Genomic DNA, 17,012 nt, shown 5'->3' with positions numbered 1-17,012 from the left:
AGGTGGGAAAGGAAGGGATGGTAGGGGAAAAACAAAGGAGGAGGTAACAATGCTCGATAGGAAATGTACTCATTACCTTACTCATGTAACTGTAATCCCTCTGTATACTATTTTCTACAATTAAAAACATTTTAAAAAAGAAATGGAGGGGCTGGGAAGGTGGCTCAGTGGCAGAGCGCTTGCCTTGCATGCATAAGGCCCTGGGTTCGATTCCTCAGCACCACATAAGCAAAAAGAAAAAAAGCCAGAAGTGGCGCTGTGGCTCAAGTGGTAGAGCGAGCCTTGAGCTGAAGAGCTGAGGGACAGCGCTCAGGCCCAGAGTTCAGGCCCCACAACCGGACCAAAAAAAAAAAAAAAGAAATGGAGAAAGGTTTGTACTATCTACATGGGAGGCCTGATACATGATCATATTGTTTGGGAAATTCTAGCTTCAATCAATTATATTTTACAATTTTTAAGTGATTTGATTTTTTAAAAATCAGTATTTTTGTATATGCTAACCATAAACAATTTTAAAATCCTATTATATTATTGTAATAGCATCTAGGTATATATAAGCAAGTTTATTAAAATATTAAAGTTAATTGTAGACATATACCAATCTTAAACTTTTTAAATAATATTTTTCTATATTTCAATACAGGTATTTTCTGGTGTTTCATATTTCTTCATTTGTTTCTTTATCTGTTTCCATCAACAAAATTTGCTGTATAGTGACTATTTCTTACTCTGATTCCTTTTGGTCCTGGTGGCCCTGGAATTCCATCATCACCCTGAAAAATATAATATGTTTAGTGAGCTTTTCCTTCAAAAAGAACCCTCTAATAGCTAAATTTCTATAATAAAAAATCAAGTTTTGTAAAATTTTGTGAATTTTGTTGATAAAGATACATAACCAAGAAAGAAATATTTATTAAAAGCACAGAGATAAATTATATGACAAAAATAAGAAAAGCCTTTATTTTCTGAGAAGGAAACTACTGAGTGAAAAAAACTATACTTATAAAGTTAATTATGAATCATATAAAAAACATGTACTCATTGCCTTACTCATGTAACTGTAACCCCTTTGTACAGCATCTTTACAATAAAATAAAATAAAAAAATGGACATGATCCTGGAGCCTGTGACTCATACCTGTAATCCTACTACTCAGAAGGCTGAGATCTGAGGATCGCAGTTCAAAGCCAGCCCGGGCAGAAAAGTCCCTATGAGATTCTTATCTCCAGTTAACCACTCAAAAACTGGAAATGGTGCTGTGGCTCAAGTGGTAGAGTTCTAGCCTTGAGCACAATGTGACTCAGGGACAGTGCCAGGCTCTGAGTTCAAACCGAACAATAGACAAAAAAGGAAAAAAAAACATGAGATAATGGTTGAGATATTGCCTAAATCATTTATGCACAAACCAAATAAGAGCAAAAAAATGGGCAATTTCACAGTATGTCAATCAGCTTGCCAAAATGGTAATAGTATTTCATCTCTGCCCAAATACATACATTGTTGAATTTGCTCTTCTAAAACTTTGGTTTGTTTCATAAAGTACTTTCTATTAGCAGAGATTAAGAACTGAGAAACTTTCTAGCTTATTGTCTACTCCATGCTGAAGAGGCTATGCATCTGTGTATTAATCTATTTTTATCATAATTTCTTTGCTAAGAATTTAGAGTCTTAATGAGTTTTTATTAAGTATTTTCTTTTAAAAATTTGAATAAAGGAAACCACATTCTGCTTCATGTAAACCAACATATTCACAGGTTCTGGGAATAAGGATATGGATATTTCAGGTGAGGAAGCCATTGTTCTTCCTATGATACTCTGATATATTTTAAGGATCTCTTTCCATAACAGAAAAAAGTTATAAAAGTATGAGTTAAAACTGTCCTTATTTGCAAGTGACATGATTATATGCCTACAAAACAATAGATAATTAAAAGAAAAATTATAGCCAGTAAGTTAGAAACATGTTCAAAATATTTTATGTATATGTTTAAAAATTGATCAATGAAGCTTAATGAGATTGGTTTGGGAAAAGAGGGAGAGTTATGACGGTGAATCTAGTCAACGTGTATTATATGCATATATGGACATGTCAAAATGAAAACCTCTTGTACAACTAATCAATGATAATAAATTTTAATACAATAACAATTCAGTAAGTACACATGAAACTAATGATAAATATTAATACTGAAACTGTTATCTCTCAAGATGCATGGTATGCAAAAAACTGAAATACTAGTTCCAAATAAACTCAAAGGTAAGTAGTATTAGTTTTCCTTGGGTTCTACTTAATTTCTATTCCCAAGCACCCATTTCCATAACATAATGGAAATTTAATCTCAGTCTGTTTGAGTCCTCATTTCACTCTCACAAGACCATGCTTAAGTTTTGGAAATGTTTAAATAGTTTCAGTGTCTTCAGAGGTGAGACTGTGCAGTTGAAGTTGAAATTCACTGCAATGTCCCAGGCCAGTAATCTGTGTGGATCGCTGCTTAGAGCTCACCACCATCAAATTGACTGCCTCAGATTTCTTCACTCTTCTATTTCACTCCTGGGTACACAAGAATCATTCTGCATTTTTATTCTTGTGTTATATGTAAATCAGTGGAGTGGCCCATGCACCAAAACTCCATGTTGTCATTTAGAGTCTTGCTATTTCTTTAGTGCTCAAGTTCTACTCAGAAAATTTAGCACAGGTCCTATCTGCTATTGAATCTGATAAAACTACCTCTTCAAACCCACGAGGAGTAGTCTCTCAACACCTAAACTGTGATATGATTAAATGTTAAAAATATTCCTAAATGTAAATTAACTATCCTCCTTTATTGGGAGGGCTACCTATTAAGTTGATCTTCTAAACACTTTAATGACTCATTATACCACCATCATAAAAAATAATAAAATTGAGGGGGGGAAGTGTACAGAACTAGCCTTTTATGCAGATCCAAAAGCCACTAAAAATTAAAAGATAAAATTTATCTCATTATTACCTGCTCTCATTCATTACTTTAACATGCACATAAAAATGGTATCTTTGCTCTAGGTCCAAGACAGACCACACACATTAATGTCAATGGATATCATACCCCAAACTGACAGAACCAGAACATAAGGCTTACTCTGTGGTGTGGGGGTTGAATTTAACCTCCCTTCTTTTCTCCTCTAGAATAGTTTGTATAATTTCACCTTGTAAAATTCATAGATATGACTATCCCAGGGAGTCACCACCATTCTGAAAGTGTCAAAACTCCTAGCTGTGCTATGCACTGCCTAAAGCTGCAGGTAAATCTCTGACTGCTGTGCTACAAATGGGCATTTTTCTAAAAATGGACAAATTTAGTACCTCATGTACCCCAGTCTTGTTACTCTGGAACTGATTTGTTCCAATAAGTACAGTTGGACACCACAGGAAAAAATATCTTCTCAGATTTCAAATAATTTCTGACCCAAATGGAAGCACCTAAAACACTGGGATAAAGTTTGGCCCTGATAGTAGCAGCCTTTGCCACATTAAACAGAATTTCCAATTCCACACAAAAATTGTATCCTCCAGGAGGGAATTCTAGCTGATATTCCCAGAACAATGTATATCCCCACTGGAGAATTATTCCTTTTGTCAAAACTAGACCTTCAACATCCCTATAGGAAATTTGCATATGTGAAACATTGATAAAGATTCCAAAATCTTCAAATGAATTCCTCCATTTAAACATATCAGATTACATGGAGTAAGATAGGAACTTCAAAAATAAACAGATACTACTCAAGAGAATTTCCAGATAGCCTTACATACACTTTACTCATGCATATGCTCTAGGCAAATTTTCCACTGTCAATTATTTAGTTAGAAAAGGAGCATTCCACCCATCCTTGACACTTGTTGAAGATATTAATGACTTCAGTTTTGGGACTTATCAACTTCTGGCTGACCAAGGGAGGTCTCAGTGACTATCAATACTTCATGTTGCCCCTAGAGCATTAACACTGGCAAAGTAGAACAGCCCACCATAAGACTCAAGAACAACTCTTTTTGGCTCTCCAAATTAGTTTCAGTGAGCTTTGGGGGACATCATTTCTTAGCTTGGCAACAGTTACAGCTTGTGGCTATGTCCAGTCTTGGCATACTTAATCACCTGCAAAAGCAGTAATACTGATCAGAACCATAATCTGCTATAATCTCAAACTAAATGCTTGGTTTCTGACATAGCTCTTTAAAGTACAACTCATTCCATGAATGGGTACCTTGTGATTTTTACTCAGGTCCTAGAAAATCAAGAAGTGAAATTAAGAAGACTGACTCTGGTCTAACCACTATGTGTGATTTTAAAGCCCATCCTAAGACCTTCTGATAGGCAACATGAAAGACAACTGTTCTTCCCACACCAAAATTGGCACACATTCAATGTACTATAGTCTTTGAAAGGAGGTGCAGTGAAAAAGACTCAGGCTCTCCTGGCTGGTTGTACTGTTCTGCAGGTAGGCCTCTTTACACATACAAGGTTTTGGTGGAGACTTCTCTATGGAAGGTGGAAGAAACCTGAAGAGATTCTTGGCACCCTCAGTACTTTCCCAGCTCTAGCACTTCTCCCACACTGCCTCTAGGTGAACACCATTTCAAGAATTCTTGATTTTGAACTATCCCAACCAAAATGATTCCCAACTTCTGTGTAGATCCATCTGACCATCTTTGGTGGTGAGCCATACGGAAAAAATAGAATAATGGGAGAGTCAGCACTTTCTCCAGTTTAAGTTCCTTCTCATGATACTGAGGTAAATGGGTAAAGGCTTGACTGCTTCTTTCATTTTGTCTTGCTGTCTTAATCAGCTGCTCCGACACCTAATAGCTCTGCTCTGTCCAGCATAATTGAGTTCTCAATAGGAATTGACTTTTGCTGAGGATCCCAGTAACAACATATAATTAATAGCATCTTCCAAAAGAATCTAAACGTGGTTGTAATATTCAATTAAGAAAAAAATCAATGAAAATCTGAATGAGGTGGTGATATTCAATTAAGAATAAAAATCAAGGGCTGGGAAGATGGCTCAGTGGTAGAGCGCTTGCCTTGCATGCCTGAGGCCCTGGGTTCAATTCCTCAGCACCACATAAGCAAAAAGAAAAAAGCCGGAAGTGGCGCTGTGGCTTAAGTGGTAGAGCGCTAGCCTTGAGCTGAAGAGCTGAAGGACAGCGCCCAGGCCCAGAGTTCAGGCCCCACGACCGGACCTCCCCCCCAAAAAAAAGAATAAAAATCAAGAAAATCTACTATTCCATTGTTTGATTGAAACAGGTTCTCACTATAATTTAGTAACTTTTTAGTTAATTTGATACCTAGTCTCACATTTAAAGTGGCTTAATTACTCTGGTGTTTCAGATGGGAAATATACCTTTTGTCCCTGATGTCCAGGAGGCCCTTCTGGACCTGGAAATCCAGGTAAACCTGGATGGCCTCTTACACCTGGATATCCTTGTTCTCCCTGTAATCAAATAAGAATAAAAAGTAAGGTTACTGGTGAATTTTCGGCACAATTTTGGCTAAGAATCAAAAAGATCAAATGATTGTCCAGATAAAACTAACTTAATGATATCAAATTCATTGTATATGAATGTAATATGGAGAAACTTTTAATACATAAGAAGTAAAACACAAATCATTCTGAATGATATAAAAACTTGCTGATTTCACACTATACCTTCTTGGTTTCTTGCAAAGTGAAAAAGTATATTAGTGCCTGGCACTGCTGGCTCACACCTATAATGGTAGCTACTCAGGAGCCTGAGATCTGAGGATCATGGTTCAAAGCCAGCAGGGGCAGGAAAGTCTGTGAGACTCTTATCTCCAATTAACTACCAGAAAACCAAAAGTGGAGCTGTGGTTCCACATGGTAGAGTGCTACCCTTGAGCAAAAGAGCTCAGCGTCAGTGACCAGGTCCCGAGTTCAAGCCACGTGGCCAAAAACAACAAAAAAGTATATCAGAAATGAAGTGAGTTAAACATGTTACCATAAAGTTTAACAGGAAAGATGTCAATAAGGCCAGGAAATCCGATATGTAACATTTAAAGTAAAAGTTTTAAGAGGCAAGGAAGAAGATGGGTAAAAAGGAATCCATGAGAATTTTTTTTTATAAAGTAGAAGAAGCCACTCAGATTTGTCATAGAGAAGAGGTATAAGTCTGTCCCAAATGCAAATTCATTAGCTAATTAAAGATTTAACTATACTATGCCCATCTTTACATATATGTTTTTGAAACACATTAAAAGGATCCAACATTTTCTTGGTGTCTCTAAATCTTGAGTTGTTTTTCCAGAATTCTGAAGGAGTTCGTTCTTACATTTTGTATTGTATTACTCATGTTTCTGCAGAGAAAAGAATTCATGTCTTTCCCCATTGAATATCATTTTAGTCGTAGGGTTTGGTAGATGCCCTTTAAGGTTAAAGAAATATTTAATCACTTCAGTGATGCAGAAAGTTTTTATCAGGAATGGAAACTGAACTTTGTAAAGTACATTTTCTTTTTCTGTTGAGATCACTAGAAGGTAGGCTTATTAATGTTTCAATACACTTTTAGTTTTTTAATATAGTGAACAAAAATTTGACTTTCAAATGTTAAACTGAACATGAATTCCTGGTATAAATCCCACTTGGTCATAATGTATTATCATCTTTATGTGTCACTGGCTGTAATTTGCTAAAAAGCAACGAATTTTAGCATTTATAATCATGAAGGATATGGACTACAATTTTCTGATTTTGTAATATTTTTCTTTGTCTGGTTTTGGCATCCTGGCTATGATGGTTACATAAAATTAGTTGGGGGGAATTCCCAATCTATTTTCTGAAAGTTTGTGAAAGATTGATACAATCTCTTATATTAATGTTTTACAAAATTCATCAGTCAAGCCTTCTAAAACTGGAAATTTTGTGGAAAAGATTGATAAATCAGCATCTTTAGAAGGTACAAAGGTATTAATATTTTGCTTATTTAATTATATTTCTCTTTAATAAATTTGGGGTTTGGTAGTATATGTATATATATATATATGTATATATATTTCTTAACAAATTTGTCCATTTAAACTAAGTTATCAAATATGTTATAAGTTTATTCAAAAGTTTCTCATTGCTATTTTAATGACTTTAGGATAATTCCTAATTAAGTATATTGTGATTCCTCCTTATTTTATCATTAGTCATGATATAAATTTATCAATCAGAGTTATGGCTGTGCTTGTTTTTATATTGTTTTTGCCAGTTGATATATATGTATATATTTATCTTTATTTCCTTCATCTTTATTGAAATTTACTTTTCTTGTCCTTTTCTCGTGTTTTAAATGGCAAAGTTCAATCACCAATTTCAATCTTTCTTTCCTCATTTAGAACATAAAACTTTAAAGGTGTTAAAGCCTCAGTTCACATCATTCTTAACTGCTGCTTTTGAATAATATACAACTAGAAGATTTTCTAATTTTTCTTTACTAATTTTTTTCAACATTTATTTAGTTATTTATTTTTGTTGGTCATGGGGCCTGAAGTCTGGGTGCTATCCCTCAGCTCTTCAACTCAAGGCTAGTGCTCTACCACTTGAGCCACAGCACCACTTCTAGCCTTTTCTGCTTATGTGGTGCTGAGGAATCGAACCCAGAGTCTCATGCATGCAAGCCAAGCACTCTACCACTGAGCCACCTTCTCAGCCCTCATCAGTTATTTAAACTGGTGTTTTCTAATTTCCATATAGCTGAGGGTTTTCTATGCTTCTTCTTATTATTATTTTTAACATTATTATTGCTATTATTATTACTTCCTTATTTACTCCATTGTGAAATTTAAAGTTTTCAAATTTTGGTATTTACAGAAACTAATATGGTGTCCCATGGAATAATCTATCTGATAAAAATTACATGTGGTCTTAAAATTTTGTAGTTGTTGTACCTGGGCTTTTTTATATGTTGATAAGGTATAGGCTGCTAATTGTGATTCAAATCACATGGGTCTTTATTTACCTTTTTTAAACCAGTTCTACCAGTTCTACAAATGACTAAGATTAGAGTTTTTTATTCTATCTATCTATCTGTCTATCTATCTATCTATCTATCCTTTTTTACTTTTTTCTTGTCACTCATGGGGCTTGACCTCAGGGCATGAGTGTTGTCCCTGAGCTTTTTCACTCAAGGCTAGCCCTCTACCACATTCAGTCACAGCACTACTTCTGGTTTTCTGATGGCTAATTGGAGATAAAACTCTAACAGACTTTCTTGCCCAGGCTGGCTTTGAACCATGATCCTCAGATCTCAGACTCCTGAGTAGTTAGGATTACAGGAATGAGCCACCAGAACCCAGTAAGATTGGAGTATTATAATCTATAACTATGATTATGAATTTGTCTATCCCTACAATGCTATGAGATTTTTAGCTTCACATATTTTGGAATACTGTTCCTTTGTTTTAAACACTGTTTTATGGGGGCTGGGAATGTGGCTCAGTGCTTGCCTTGCCTGCATGAGGCCCTGGGTTCGATTCTTCAGCACCACATAAGCAGAAAAAGCCAGAAGTGGCGCTGTGGCTCAAGTGGTAGAGCGCTATCCTTGAGCAGAAGAGCTGAGGGACAGCGCCCAGGTGCAGAGTTTAGCCCCCACGACTGACAAAACACACACACACACACACAAACACACACACACACACACACACACACACACACAACAGTGTTTTGTGTTAAATAAGAGAAAAATACATAGTCTTTTATATTTAGTCACATATACTTTGGTTCTACTTATCATTCCTTCCTGCAAATCCACCCTTTTATTGATATTTCCCTTTAGCCTGAAGATATTTCTATTTCTTTTACTGTGGTTATGCCCATTAACAATTCCCTACATTCTTATTATTGCAAAATATAAACTTGCCATTATTTTTGAAGTATGTTTTCATTCCACAAAATATTTACACTAAGAGACTTCAATATCTAGTGATATTTTTATATTGACACATGCTTGACACATGCTTTCTAATGAGGATTACTGCCCAATTATTGTTTATTCTTTTAACTCGGTTTTTCTTTCTTGTTTAAATTCCTTATAAGTTGAGCCTATTTACATCCATTTCAGACTTCTTTGTGTGTGTCTGTGTGTGCATACGTGTGCATACATGTGCACTAGTAATAGGGTTTGAACTCAGAGCCTGAGTCCTTTCCCTGAGCTCTTTTGCTCAATGCTAGCACTCTACCACTTGAAACATAGCTCAACCTATGGCTGTTTGCTAGTTAATTGGAAATGAGAGTCTCGTGGAACTTTTTGACTGAGCTGGCTTCAAACAGTGATTTTCAGATCTCAGCCTCCTGAGTAGCTAGGATTACAGGCATGAGTCACTGGCAAGCAGCCCTATTTTAGATTTCTTGATATTTTCACACAAGTCACTGAGACCCTATGCATTAAAAAAAGCCTACTGTGTTCCTCAGCTTAGATAATTTCTTATTACGTAAATCTTCAAGTTTGCTCACCCTTCCTTCTGTTTTTGTTTTTGCCGTAAATCTTCAAGTTTGCTGACCCTTTCTTCTGTTTTGTTTTGGTTGGTCGTGGGGCTTGAACTCTGAGCCTGGGCGCTGTCCCTGCACTCTTCAGCTCAAGGCAAACGCTCTACCACTTCAGCCACAGAGCCACTTCCGGTTTTCCAGTGGTTTATTGGAGATAAGAGTCTCATGGACTTTGCTGCATGGGCTGGCTTTGAACCACAATCCTCAGATCTCTGCCTCCTGAGTAGCTAGCATTATAGGTGTGAGCCACCAGCGCCAGGCTTGGACTCTTTCTTTTGTTATCTCAGTTCTGCTGTGACATCTATTTGATGAACGGGTTTTTTTTTTTCTACTTTGCTTTTCACATCTCGATATCCTTTATGTGTGTGGGTTCCAATGATCTGTTATGACTCCTTACCTGTTTATTTATTATGAGTGGATTTTCTTTTTTTATATAAGCTTTTTATTGTGAAAATACTGTACAAAGGAGATACAGTTACATGCACAAGGTAATGAGTACATTTCTTATCAAGCATTGTTGCCTCCTCCTTTATTTTTTTCTTTTAAATCAACATCTATATTTTTTAAATCAACAGTTTTATATATACATATGCCTTTAGCATTTCTTTCAAAATCTAACATCTATATTATTTCAGATTTGATTTTCATCTATACATTTAGTTGGCAATTTTTGTACCACATAGACAGATACTCTGTCATATGAACCATACTTCCAGTCCAGTTGGTTAGTTTTAATTGCATGCCACAGCCTGTTGTAAGTAATACTCAAAAGTCTTAGATTTTCTTATCTTTGTCTAAATCGTTCTGAAGTTCTGTTGTAAAAGCTTAATCAGTTGAACTCAGGCTTAAAATTTTCCCTTCAATCCATATGCAGTCATTCCAGGCTTTTGGTTATTTTTTTCTTCTGTGTTATATGAATAATCCACTATATGTATAAAAATTTAAAAATTGGGTTGACTATTCAAGTGTATTTTTAGGCTCTCTTCTGTATCTTCCTATGCTCCAGCAAATTCTCTTATTTTCCAGCTATTCTGGTGTCCCTAAGTCTTTCCCTTTGCTTCTGAAGCCAGTATGACTGGCTTCTTGTCAGGGATTTAGCCATCCTCTTTCATGCAGACTGAGTGAGTAATTCAGGAAAAAATACATATGCAAATTCACCCCATATACTTCTTTTCTATTAAGAATAGAAACTTTCTATTTTCTTCCTTTGCTAATTTTCTAATATTATCAAATAGCTTCTACATTTGTTCAGTGTTTAATTCTAATTTCTAGATGAGTTAATCAGATAAAAGTAACCCCACTATTACCTGATATGGATCCATTGTAGCCTTTTTTGCTATTATAGAAAGCACCATTCTTGCAAAACTACTCCTTCAAACTCACATTACTCACACAAGTATTCTTTAGAAAACTATTCAATTAATATTAATAAGCATTTTGTTATGGGGATAGTGGGTTAGATGGTCAGACAAGGCTTGGAAATAAGCAAACAGGTTTCTTTGCTCTATGACTTCAAAGTATGTTAACATGGTAATAGATCGTCTATGTTCTTAAGTGGGATGAGATATTACCCCAATCTTATATACATACATATATATATATACTCATTCAAATATTTATTCATTTAAATAAAATAAATATTTATTTTAAAATATTGAGCTCCAAAGAGTCAAGAATAGAATATAATCTTATCTTCTAGTATAAGTCTCTTTAGGTTACAATTCACTATTCCTCTTTAATGTTTTAATTTGTTTGTCAATCACCATGTACTGTGACTGGCTAAGTTCAGGCTATTTAACTCATTAATTTACATGGACTAGATAAAAATGGGTGAAAATGCCTAGTATAATATTCAGTATATACTAGTTGCTTGGTAAACGTGTAACTTCCATTGTAAGCATTTTTTCTCATTCTTTTTGCCTATTAAGTCAGTGACTTGAAGAAGGTAGATAAGAACTTCCAGGCCAGATATAGTCAGAGACTTTCTTTGTGTGGCACAAGAGCTAAGATGTTTTGGTCACCTTTAAAAGACTTTTAGGTTTGGTTTTTATGTGTGTGTGTGTTTTTTAAGGAAAGATAGATCAAATGGCAGAGTAGCTGCCTAGTAAAACATAAGGCCCTGAGTTCAATCACAAGAAGTAAAGAGAAAACATAAACAAAGGAGAGTTGGGAGTAGAGTTCAGTAATAGAGTGATTGAACAGATTTAGCAAAACCCTGGATAAGAGAATCCATCCCCAGCACCATGACAGAAAATAAAAGGAAAAAAGAAAATTTGACATGTTGTATCATAAACCTTAACATATTTGCTGTATGGCCTTTAACATAAAAGGATTTATGATCACTGAGATATAGCCTAATCTTTATAAGTTCTCTAATTTTATTTACTTATGTGCTGACAAAAAGTAGCACTGTATTTAAAAAATACATATTTTAAACAATATTTTATTGTTTTTACTCAGTTGCAAGGTCCCTTGCCATATCTTACCTTTTCCCCTTTAACACCACTACAGGCACACTTTGATCCTGGAGAACACCCATAGCAAGCCTATAAAGAACAGAAAGAGGAGGAAATCATTTAAATACAAATTTCAAAGCTAGACTCAACCTAATTCAGAAATCCAAACTTACAGAACAAATACCAGAAAAAATATTTGAAAGTGTATATATATATATATATATATATATATACACATATATATATATACAGTATATATAGCATATATACTTTTATATACTTTATATATATATATACAAACAAAAATGATAGCTACCTTTGCTTTATATATAATATATAGTATATATGCAATAAATGTAATTTTTATAATTTGAAATTGAGAAATATATTGAAGATGTTAAAAATTAAAAGATACTCCTTACAACTTCTTTATTGATATGATTTACTACCATACAAACTCTAGACACTCACTTTTTTCTGTTATTTTTTCTACTATTGCTTTTAATAAATCACCTCTTAATCTATATTAACAATGATTTGGCAATGGATGGTTACCACTTGCTTCTCTACATTCATGGGCATCCATGCAATGTAAAACACATAATACCTTTCTTTTCTTTATACCTACTTCTACATCATTAATATTAGTTAAATTTCTAAATATCCAAACCACAAATATTGCTCCCCAGACTACATATTCTAAATAACCACTGCTATCAAATTAAACACTAGATAGTGAGACTTTGGGAGGCAGAAAAAATGTATAGAGGTAAATCTAAAATAAAAATCTATAGAGATGAGATAGTATATGACTTCTGCCATCTAAATTTCTCCTTTACTCTAGTATAAAGCTGAAATGCTTTCAAAAACAAATAGCAATTAGTACAACATATGTAGATAGCGTAGCATTTATGTGCAAGAAAATGGTACATTTTTTTCTCAAACAAATAATCAGACATATTTACTAAGAACCCTATGTAATATAAAATATCAAATAATGTTCATCAGTGTTTGGCCTTGAGCTCCCATAACTGGAGTACAACAGTCCATGTGATCCTTTCTGCAGTCACTACCAGATACCTTTGTGAATACTAATTAACCAATTCTACTAAAACAAGAAGCCGCTCTAATGATGAAACATCTTTTCCTCATTATAAAAAGAAGCCACAGGCTGGGAATGTGGCTTAGTGGTAGAGTACTTGCCTAGTATGCCTGATGCCCTGGGTTCGATTCCTCGTACCACATAAACAGGAAAAGCTGGAAGTGGTGCTGTGGCTCAAGTGGTAGAGTGCTGGCCTTGAGCAAAAGAAGCTCAGGGACAGTACCCAGGCCCTCCAGGACTGGCAAAAACAGAAGCAAGCAATGGCTTTATGGTGGCTGAGTCTCATAAAGTTGAAAATGGTTATTCATGTACTGCTGATATTTCCAAGTAAAATTGTGTTACATACTCCTTATTTATTATACACAAGTGATAGGTTATGTATTCTGATTTTGGTAGGCCAGGCACATTTATAATGAAATATAACCAGTAAATCTTTGCTCAACAATGGGAAGGATGAACTCATATACATTATAATGTGTCAGAAACAGAGGCTAACTTAAAATACATAATATTGTTTTCTGCAAAGATAAATTTTTGATTTCAAACTGTGATTTTTATCAATTTTTTGTCTTGAATTGGGACTCAAATTAGTTATCTGATGCTTCTGTTCACCGGCTGGTGCTCTACCACCTATACTATGCCTTCAACCCCTGAATTTACCAAATTTAGATACTGCTAATTCACAATAAGGTACTGATTCACAAACTCACAGGATATTGTGCATATTATCATCATTGAACAACACATTTAATAGTTGCATAATTAAGGGACAAAGTATAAATCTGATACAAAATGGCTATCATTGTAAAAATAACATTGGCCTTTATGAGGTATGCCTGCATTTTCTTTGTGAATATATGTGGATCAGGTTTTGAGTAGAATTATGGTTTATTTTCTATTTTCAGCAATCATTGAGAGATCTTCTTTTAAATATAAATTAAAGATCCTGAAAGTAACATCTAGTAGAATTTCAATACTATTGTACTCATTTACTAACATTTTGAATTGCAACACTGTATAACTATTTAAAAATAATAATTTAAAAAACAAATAAAAATGATACCGATTTTCAATAATTTAAAAAACAAATAAAAATGAAGTAGATTTTCATTATTCCTTCCCAATATCCAACAATATTAGCTAACTCAATAAACTTTATAAACAAACAAGATATTTGATATTCTTTTCTTTGGGGGGAGGTCCTAGGGCCTGGGCTCTGTTTCTGAACTTTTTTTGCTCAAGACTAGCACTATTTAAGTCTTTAGCCCACTTATTTATTGGGCAGTTGTTTCTTTGAGGATTTGTTGTTGGGGGATCTAATTTTTGAGTTCCAAGTATATTTTAGATATAAGATCCTTGTCAGTTGTATGGCTAGTGAAGATCTTCTCCCAATCCTTGGGCTTTCTATTGATCTTGCTAGCTATATCCTTTGCCATGCAGAAGCTCTATAATTTTATGCAATCCCATTTGTCCAACCTTTCTTTGATCTGTTGTGTATCTGGGTCTCTATTAAGAAAATTTCGGCCTGTGCCAAGGAGACCTAGGGTTTCTCCTATTCCATCCTGTAATGTTTTCAGAGTACCTGCTTTGACTCCAAGGTCTTTGATCCATTTGGAGTTGATTCTGGTGCAGGGTGATATATTAGGATCTAGCTTTAGTTTTCTACGAGTAGTTAACCAATTTTGCCAGCACCATTTACTGAAGAGGCTGTCTTTTTTCCATTCTATTTTTTTAGCTCCCTTAAAGAGAAACTTCTCTGAAGAGAAAAGAAGGATAGCCAATAGACACATGAAGAAATGCTAAACCTCCCTAGATATAAAAGAAATGCAAATCAAAACAACATTGAGATACCACCTCACCCCAGTTAGAATGCCTATAATTAAGAACTCCAATAACAAATGCTGGAGGGGATGTGGACAGAAGGGAATCCTACTGCATTGTTGGTGGGAATGTAAACTTGTAAAATCAGTTTGGAAAGTAGTATAGAGGTTCCTCAAAAGACTCCACATAGAGCATCCCTATGACCCAGCAATCCCACTTTTGGGCATTTACCCAAATGATCACAAACAAGGCCATACAAAAGCTACCAGCATGACTATGTTTTTTGCAGCAGTATTTACCATAGCTAAGATATGGAACCAACCCAGATGCCCATTAGTAGTTGAATGGATCAAGAAAATGTGGTATATATACACAATGGAATTCTATGCCTCCATGGGAAAGAATGAAATTGCCTCATTTTTTAGGAAATGGAAAGACTTGGAAAAAATTATATTAAGTGAAGTAAGCCAGGCCCAAAGAAACACAGGTCCCATGGTTTCCCTTATTTGCAATAACTAGTATATGTCTGAGACAAGCAGAAATGGTCAGATAAGTTGATGTTAGGTGAAATGAACCCCAAGATAAGGATTCAAATGTTTTTTTCTTTGTTACAATTGTTTCTAACATATCTATAAGATGATTTCTTTGTTGCTTTGTATGCCCCTCCCCCGCGGTATAACCCCTGTTTTCACTGTATCTGATGTTGGTATACTTTGTGGAGGGGAAGGGAAGAAACAAATTGTTTAAACAGGGATACAAGTGGACTCATTGCAACAATGAGATGTATAAGACGTTTATGTCGAAAAACGAACTTTACAACATTGGCAGGGGGGGCGGTGATGGGAAGGGATGGGAAAGGGAAACAAAGGAGGAGGCAACAACAATGTTGATAAGAAATGTACTCATTACCTTGCCCATGTAATTGTAACCCCTATGTACAGTATTTTCACAATTAAAAAAAAAGACTAGCACTATACCATTTGAGCCATGGGGCCCCTTCTAGCTTTTTATGAGTAGTTTATTGGAGACAAGAGTCTTAGGATGGTCCTGCCAGGGCTAGTTTTGAACTGCGATCCTCAGATCTCAGCCTCCTGAATAGCAAAGATTACAGGCATGAGCCACAAGTGCCTGGCCATTTCATAGTCTTGAATATCATTTTTCAAGTAGTTTTATGCAGTATTTTTCTTTAATATTACTGATGTTATCTTTTCATATTTATTTTTATAAATTAAGTTTTTATTGTGAAAATACTGTACAGAGGGGTTACAAATACATGAGCAAGGTAATGAGTACATTTCTTATCAAGCATTGTTGCCTCCTCCTTTGTTTTTCCCCTCCCATCACTTCCCTCCCATCTCCACAAATACTCTCGCCCTATCCCTGCCTAAATTGCAAAGTTTGTTTTTCAACATAGCGTCTTGTACATCTCATTGTTGCAATGGGTCCACCTGTATCCCTATTTAAACAACTTGTTTTTTCCCTTCACCTATCCAAATTATACCAACATCAAATACAGTGAAAACAGGGATTAAACCATGGGGGAGGGACATACAAAGCAACAAAAAATCATGTGGTACCTTATAAACAGGTTAGGAACAATAGCAAGAAAGAAAAAACCACTTGTGTCCTTATATTGGGGTTCATTTCACTTAACATCACCTTATCTGACCTTTTCTGCTTGTCTCTTTTGATATTTCTTTATTTGTTAAGATTGTGAGAAAAACTGTCTTTTCTATCAAAATGTGTTGCTTTAAAGTTCCTGTGTTAATTCATGGAACATTCCTTAATACAATAAAGGCTGTATATGACAAACCTACAGCCAGCATTATACTTAATGGTGAGAAACTAAAGCCATTTCCTCTTAACTCAGGAACAAGTCAAGGATGTCCACTCTCTCCACTTCTCTTCAATCTAGTATTAGAATGCCTAGCTACAGCAATAAGACAAGATGCAAACATAAAGGGGACGCAAATAGGGAAAGAAGAAGTAAACCTCTCCCTTTGCAGATGACATGATCTTGTATTTAAAGAATCCCATAGACTCCACCCCCAAATTACTCAAGCTGATTCAAAACTTTGGCAAAGTAGCAGGTTATAAAATTAACCCCC

The 17,012-nt window shown here is 35.1% G+C and overlaps 1 protein-coding gene across 3 annotated transcripts in view; it reads right to left on the bottom strand.

The window, feature by feature from the left end:
- Window positions 1–17,012, bottom strand: part of Col4a5 (collagen, type IV, alpha 5) — a 206,710-nt gene that overhangs the window by 107,602 nt on the left and 82,096 nt on the right. For all 3 annotated transcript variants that reach the window (XM_013025877.1, XM_013025879.1, XM_013025878.1), the window contains exons 2-4: window positions 12,012–12,071; window positions 5,383–5,472; window positions 729–773 (exon numbers count right to left, since the gene is read on the bottom strand). In XM_013025877.1, coding sequence (XP_012881331.1) covers window positions 729–773; window positions 5,383–5,472; window positions 12,012–12,071 — 195 coding nt within the window. The remainder of the gene's footprint in view (window positions 1–728; window positions 774–5,382; window positions 5,473–12,011; window positions 12,072–17,012) is intronic.

The sequence above is a fragment of the Dipodomys ordii genome, unplaced genomic scaffold, assembly GCF_000151885.1.
Source record: "Dipodomys ordii isolate 6190 unplaced genomic scaffold, Dord_2.0 Scaffold88, whole genome shotgun sequence".
NCBI lineage: Eukaryota > Metazoa > Chordata > Mammalia > Rodentia > Heteromyidae > Dipodomys > Dipodomys ordii.
Note: the sequence above shows the minus strand (reverse complement) of the source record. Positions and strands in the feature narration are given on the sequence as shown.